This window comes from Spea bombifrons, chromosome 8, assembly GCF_027358695.1.
Source record: "Spea bombifrons isolate aSpeBom1 chromosome 8, aSpeBom1.2.pri, whole genome shotgun sequence".
Lineage (NCBI taxonomy): Eukaryota > Metazoa > Chordata > Amphibia > Anura > Pelobatidae > Spea > Spea bombifrons.
In genome coordinates, this window is record NC_071094.1 from 45,883,247 (window position 1) to 45,891,090 (window position 7,844).

Below are 7,844 nucleotides of genomic sequence, written 5' to 3' on the forward strand. Positions count from 1 at the left end.
CCCCCAAAGCAGGCCTCGATTTAACCCTTTCCGAGGACATGCAATGTCTAGTAGCACGTCGCGCTGTATAGTGGACTTTTGGCACTTGTTTTAACCTTAGAAAAATGTATTGTTTTTTTATTAAGCAGAAAAGGGACAAATTTACGTTAACTCTTTGAGTGCCAAAAGGATTGCGTGTGTGTGTGGGGGGGGGAGCACTGCGCTTGCTTGCACCCAAAGGGTTAAATTTAGAATTACCCCATGGGTGTATTCCGCACTCGTGTACGATCAATGTTTTTTTATTAAATCTGTACATACGTATTTTTTTGTATTTGAAATGAAATATATATTTCTTTACACTTTGCTGATAGAAAAGCTTGAAACTGTCAAATAAAAGCATATTTTTAATCTAAAAAAAATCACCATTTTCAGTTATTTCAGCTTTTATTTTAGGAGATTGGAACAATAAATGGTTTTATAGGAAGGATGTATAGAGGCGATCTCGCCCTGTCTCCGATCTCTTCTTATTAACCCTTAAATCCATCCTCATTCAGCGTGGGGTATATGGAGTAATAGGAGGAGTTATAGAGAGGGTAATATGGAGTAATAGGAGGGGTTATATGGAGTAATATCCAATATAGGGATCAAATAAGTATGTAGGACATGAATGAATGTCCTGCATTTCAGAAGAAAAACATAAGTTTGATGACTGATAAAATACCTAAAATAACCAAATCTTACTGAATAAAGAAGAAAACGTTTCAGTTTTTATTCTTTTATTGGACGTGAATTCTAAAAAAAAAAAAAACCTTGAAACAAAGTTGAAAGGAATCATTTAAGGAGCACGAGGGGATTATTCAGTCCTGGAGACTCCCGGAGTTACGGAGAAGAATCAGAATACAGTCCCTGAGGCCAAGGAACGGACGTTAAAGAACCTTTTCAGGAGCATCTGGAGAAGACCCATCCCGTTGGCCATGTCTCGGTTTACTTGCTTGGCAGCTGCTTGAAGACGAGATTGTAGTTGACCAGATAGCCGTCGTTGTACATGTAGAGCTTGTGGTCGTTGGGGTTGTAGGACAAGCTCTGCACGTTCTCCATCATCTTGTCCAGGTAGATACTCAGTCGCCCTTCGGTGCTCGTCTTGGTGTCGTACATGTAGAAGATCTCCTCCCGTCTGGTGTTGATGGTCCGTGTGGCGTACAGAACACCACAAACCATGAAGGCGTTGGTGACTCCAAGCTTGTACTGTGAGGTGACCCAGGTCTTCTCCACAGTCAACGCGGTGGAGTTGAGTTTACTAATGACCATGTTCCCAGAGTTCTGCTCCGTTGAGTAAATGACCCACAGACCATCTTCATCACTGGCCAGGTCGATGTCCTGCCACGCGGAGGAGGCGTAAGAGAAGCGGTTATTGAACGTGGCGTCGGTGAGTGTCGTGCGCTCCACTGCGTTGGTCTCGACGTTGAATTTGCAGAGGTCCCTGGTGTTGTAGCAGTTGTAATACATGGAGTTGTTGAACATGATGGCGCCTCCACCCTGTCCACAGATGGAGTAGTCAAAGGTGTTGTAAGGCAGATTCTTTGTAAGGACCTTCTCCGTTGGCTTCTTGTAGAGCAGGAGATCATCGTAGGAAGGGTAGAAGCGTAGGACGTTCATCATTCGACCATCTGTGGTGAGTGGGGCCACCCAATGCACGTCCTGATTGGCCCCCGACATTGAATCTTTGCCCCATCCACCGAATTTATAGGAAAACCCCAAGTAGTTAAGCTGCACCACAAATGGTTTGCTGATGTTCACAATTCCTCCATGTTTACAAGTTCCTGTAAATAACGAAGAAAACCAAGAATATTTAAATTTGGATTTTAGGTAAGAATTCTGCGAGAACCATTAACGTTTGTACCAAATATTTTCTTCCTATGCCGGTATTATTTTTTCTTCCATGTTCTTCAACATTCCATATAAAATGTGCATCATAGTTATCGTGTACGTTTTGGTTAATGGCGTCAAGTTCTCTAGAAAGAACCCAATTTAGGTCCATCAGACGCCTCTAGGATCGTGTCTTCCGTATCGTGTTTTGGTTTGGATGACTTACCGTAATCATGAGGCGGCTGGGTGGGAATCTCTTGGTTCTTTTCACAGTCTTCTAGTCGCTTGCGGAGAGCAGCTATCTCTCGTCTCACCGCCAGGACGTTGTTCTTATCGTAGGACTCGAGTTGGTTGACCATGATGGAAATATTACGGATCTGTCCGGAAACGAAGAGATGAACCATCAAAAAACGGTGATGATATTTATTATTAGGTTATCCTACATTGTTTTGGGGGGTTTTTGTACGTTGGTCCACGTACCTCTACGAAGAGGCTCTCCACCAGGACATTAGACCCATCGATGGACGCTCTGAGCTGGGTCACCAGACTCTCCATCTCTCTGATCTCCAGCTTCAGGAGCTCGAAGTCCAGTTCGGTGTAAGAGATTCCACCCATTTCCATCACTTCCACGCGCATGGTCAGGTTCTTCAGCCTCAGCACGTAAGCGGTCAGGGTCTCCTGGTAACTTTGGATCTGCGGAGATTATTCAGACAAAGGTGAGACTTCCAGCGGCCCAAAAAAAAAATAATCTATATTTCTCCACGCTGCCAGGCAGTACCATGGAGTCAAAATCCCTTTAAATACAAAATTATATTCATTTCAATACATATTTTAATTAATTTATAATTATTACACAATTATTATAAACGAAACTGAAATAACATGTGACAGTAACCAGGTCATTTCTTTAAATGCCATAAAATACCCCAAATAATCACCGCCCATCAAACGATTGATTTTTTTTTATTGAATGTCTAACAACCTAAATATGTTAATAATTCATAGTAATATTAATTAATAATGCAGCATTTCAGAAAAGTTTTTCCCAATTCTTTGATTGAATAACATGAGCCAAAAATTGCAATATTCCTATATATTTGTAATTTTTTTTTTAAATATTTTAAAAAATATCTCAAAAGGCATTACACAGAAATATTGATTTAAAAAAATAAATAAATGACATTTAAAAAAAAATGTTTAAAAAAATATAAATATTGTGTTCGGTTTTTTTCCCAATGTGATAAAAATGGAGTATTTCTGTCATTTCTAAGTAGTAACGCGCAAATTAAATATATACATTTTTCACTTTATTTATTTTATTTATTTAAATAAAAGATATCAGGAAATCGAGATATGAAGAAGTCGATGCGCGTTGCTGCCCCCCCGGGCGCCCCCTGCTGACAGCTTACGGTTATAACACGGGGACTAATGAATGATTTTTTAACCCCTTGCTCCCCGCGCGGACGCGTCATCCGTTACCTTGGTGATCTCCGCCTGGACGCTGATGCTCAGGTTTTGATTGTAAATCTCCAGGGATTCCAAGCGGTCGGCTGGGAAGGTGTTATCCGGCAGGGCGATGGAGCACTGGCAGACCCCGCGTTCATCCAAGGACCCCGTGGAATTCACCTCCTGCGGGGGGCACGGATCAATGGAATGACACCGAATCTAGAATCTATGAGCAATGCCCTCCTCACATTTGGTTCTGTCAAGATTGCTATGTGCTACTTAGTGAAGTTTTACTTGACTGAGAGGTTGGTAGATAAGTGGAACAGCCTCCCAGCAGAGGTGGTAGAAGGTAATACAGTGAGGGTATTAAACATGCATGGGACAGACATACGGCTCCTGAATCTAAGATGAGACCAACGACTGATTAAGGTTTGGACAGCAGGAGTAATAGGCAGACCAGACGGGCCAAATGGGGCCGATCTGCCGGCAGATTTTTTTTTACACTAAAATGCTTTGGCAATATAGAAATTTAATTTAAATAAAATGAGGGTTCAAATTCCCCCGAATTATATCCAATTATTTATTTATTATTATTATTATATAATAGTTATTATTATTATTTTATTATATTTTTAGGGCTCTGCTGGATCCTGCAGAAACGGATATTTTGGATAAATTGCAAACGCGAGGAATTTTAAAATGAAAATTTGTATCAGGAACTTAAAATCATTAAAATTCTCGCTCTCAATCAGGTGATTTCTACACTAAAAAAAAAGAGTTTATTTTTTATGTATTTTTTATTATTTTAGCTCCACATTAGAGATCATTTATCAGTAAAAATGACCAGATTTGGTAATAATTATATGAATTTGATCAGACTTCATACACGAGGCTCGAAAAAGACGTTGTGGATCCTAAAACGTGCACTAAAAAAATCTAAAAAACCTCCTTTTTAAACTCACTTTTTAGAAAAAAATAAGTAGGAATTCTTATTATTATTGAAAATAATATATTTTGTATAATGTCATAAAAATGATCATTATTATTATTAAGAAATATTATTATTATTATTAAAAAATATAAAAACTATTCTCTAGAAAATCTGTTAATATTTCGACTGAGAAAAAAACAAAATTATACTGAAGTTATCATTTTTTTTATAACCAATGGCCATAATTCCGCTTCTCCCATTTATACGTTTCCTTATTCCTCCCCAGTATATATTCTCCGTATAATTTGGAAGCTCCATCTTTCTATATTTATAAAAAATAATTGAAAAATATCCCAAAGGCATTAAAAATAAACATTTCTTTTTTAAATAAAAATGACACTAAAATAAAATCCAAATGTAAAATTATAAATAAATAAATGAAAGTTTGGGTTTTTGGGAGTGTTTCCGGCAGAGAGCGAGCAGCGCCGAGTATACTGACCAGCGAGGCCGAGCGGGTGTAGGGAGCAGCAAGGAGCAGCAGCAGCAGAATCATCTTGGCTCTGGTGCTCCTGGCCGCTATCTGCCCCCTTTTTATAAGGATAGTTCAGGGAGTTTCCAGAATCCCGCTCCCCATGTTCTGCCCTCCTACCCCCCCCCCCCGGGGCACTCCCCACTCCCCACTCCCACCCCTGTGATGAAAGGAACGCGAGTCATTGTGTCACCTTAATGCGTGGCCGGTCCGGGGGGGTGGCAGGAGGGTAAGAATAGGGGTGGCGAGAGGGGGGCTTTTACTAAGATGCAATCTAGTAGTGGATACGCAAGGAGTTAAATATATAGAGGGGGCGAACTGCCCCACGCTCTGTAACATTTGGCGGGGTTAATAAGTCATGCGCTGCTTGCTGTGCCCTGTTGCCCCGTTGTACAGCGCTGCGGAATATGATGGCGCTATAGAGATGAATGCGTAATAATAAAAGAGCTGTGATTGGCTGATCTCAGGCGAGGAGCAGTCCGCAGCGGGCCAGACCCTGTTAGCGGAGGGGCCGGAGGGGCCGGGGGCCGGGATGTGGCCCCCTTTGTGTGTCTGGACGGGGCGGCCGGCTGGTGTCGTTAGTTCAGAGTCAGACGTCTCGTTACAGAAACCCCCCGAAGCCGCGTGTCTGAAACCCCCCCGCACTCGCTGACCGCCAAACCTTAAAGAAGAACCCCCCCAGCCGTGTCATACTGCCCCCCCGGGGCAGTATTGGGGGGTAGATACGAATAGGATTAAAATGCTATTAATATTCATTAAATCCGGTTCATTCTTTTAGGGAGCTCTCTTGAATTCCTTTACTACCTCCACTGGAAGTCTCTTCCAGGTATCAACTGCTCCTCCTGTAAAGTGGGATTTTCTCGCATTATCTCGCGGCCCCCGGGTCTGGACTCCGCTTTATTTAACCCCTGGGGGTATGTTTCTCTCATGCCCCCTCTGATGTTGGAGAGGGAGTCGGCGGGGCGGGGGGGGGCGCTCGGCCCTCTCATTATCTCATCTCTTATAAACGCCCCCGAGGGGCACTTTCCAGCCTTCATTGTTTAACCTGTTTCAGAACAAAACCTCTTTTTCTGCCCCTGGGGCAATTAACGATAATTATATATGAACCCAGTGAGGGCGGTTAGCGGGACTTGTTACCCCCCCGCCGGGGTTTATTCAGGCATGGAGGTCAGAGCGCTCTCTCTCGTGAGTCTCTCCTCTTCCCTGTGAAGGTTTTAATCGCAGAAAAGCAACACAGAAATGACAGAAGCATTTTTAGTTCCTATGGCAACAGCCAATCAGTTGCCTGCATTCGTGTCACGTGACATTTAAGTGTTCCCGGCATAAATGATGAATAATACAATAAGTTCTTATTTCTGAGAACAGTTTTAGTCTCTTGATACAGCCGACTCTGTTCTGAAATGACCCCTGAGGGGGCTTGGATCCTCACTAGCTGCTCCCTTTGCCCTGTACTGACAGGGTGGTTGATACAGGGAACAGCCTCCCAGCAGAAGTGGTAGAAGCTAAAACTATATACTAAACTAGAAGTCTCACGGTAAATTAAAACTTCCCAACGTTACAACAGACCCGAGAGTCCTTCCTTGAGATTATCCGGCGACCCACCGGCCTTGTGTTGCACTGGAACACTTTGTGCCTTTGTGTCGGAGTCGGGGGTTTCCCGGCGTCCAATCAGATAACGGGTTACTGACAGGTTGTGAAATCACCTGGCTCTGTCGGACGTCAGGTTACTCGGGTTGTGTAACCGCCGGTGACTCATGTTTCACGCCATTGTCCCCGGGTCGCGCATTGTGTGGAGTCAAAGAGTGTGTGTTTGCCGACCAGCAGAGGTGATAAAAGCAGCAGGTGAAAGGAATTCCGAGAAACACAAGAACAGAGTGAAGGAAGTAAATTCCCATCAGCCGGGCAGGACTTCGTGCAGCTTACTGAGCCATAATTACATAGAAACCCAGAGCCCCCTGCAGATCGGCCCCCATCCGGCCCCTGTCTAGTCTGTAAAGACTCAAACCTTAATCAGTCGTTGGTCTCGTCTTAGATTCAGGAGCCGTATGTCTATCCCGCGCATGTTTAATCCCCTCACTGTATTACCCTCTACCACTTCTGCTGGGAGGCTGAGTCCAGGGGTTGCGAGGAGGTCGGGGCTCGCGAGGAGAAGTTTTTCAGAGTGAAATAAAGTAAAAAAATGAAACTTAAAGAAAAAGCTGGAATTCATGTTTTTGACGTCTCTTTCCTTATTGAGGATCAACGGCTTCCCCCCTCCGCAGCTCCCCCCCCCTCCACAGCTTCCCCCCTCCGCAGCTCCCCCCCTCCGCAGCTCCCCCCCTCCGCAGCTCCCCCCCCCTCCACAGCTTCCCCCCTCCGCAGCTTCCCCCCTCCGCAGCTCCCCCCCTCCGCAGCTCCCCCCCCTCCGCAGCTTCCCCCCCCTCCGCAGATTGTAGCTTTGAAGAGTCAGCAGTCACCGTCCACTCTCATGATGGAGCTCAAGCCCCCCGCCTTGGGGACAGAAATGTAGGGGGGGGGCAGGGAGATTTTAGGATTTTGTCCTCTTCCACAGGACGGGGGTGAAGGTAACATCGGTCCAAGTGTGCTAACGATAGCGTCATGCCTCGACCAAAAAGGTGTTCTATTCACTAAATCGAGCGTTTGTGGGCGATATTTCCTTTCCCTGACGTCATTTCGCATTCGTGTATTGATTATACATTATTAGGGGCCCGGCAGGGGGGGTTGGGGTTCAGTTCACCTCGGAATACATTTCTGAGTGCAGTCCGGTGAGTTGCGGTTATGTTGTAATTTATAGTTTGCTTGTTAATGCATCTTTGGACACGCAGGGCAGATCCTGCGCCGACTTCCCGTGTATTCATTAATCCAGGGATTAGGTGCGGACGTTCAATGCAAAGACTACTCTCTGGACGGCATGGTGTCGGCTCCGGCCGATTGTTTGGCTCAAAACGTCCATCATCGTCCAACGAAAGAAAGAGATCTTTGTCTATTAACGTTAATCTTTCCGAGGTCATGGCGGGGGCCGGAGTAACCCCGGCACTGGAACCTCCTCAATGTGGGCAACGAGCTGCAGGAGGTAATGCAAGAGGCGTTACG

General features: G+C 44.6%; 1 protein-coding gene across 1 annotated transcript; it reads right to left on the reverse strand.

The window, feature by feature from the left end:
- Positions 1-744: 744 nt before the first annotated feature.
- On the reverse strand, positions 745-4,779 carry LOC128502547 (olfactomedin-4-like). The gene is made up of 5 exons (XM_053472363.1): positions 4,722-4,779; positions 3,325-3,474; positions 2,326-2,538; positions 2,072-2,222; positions 745-1,799 (listed from the first exon to the last, which is right to left on the reverse strand). Exons 1-5 carry the CDS (start codon positions 4,773-4,775, stop codon positions 964-966), a joined length of 1,404 nt encoding a protein of 467 aa, XP_053328338.1. The 5' UTR covers positions 4,776-4,779; the 3' UTR covers positions 745-963.
- Positions 4,780-7,844: the final 3,065 nt, after the last annotated feature.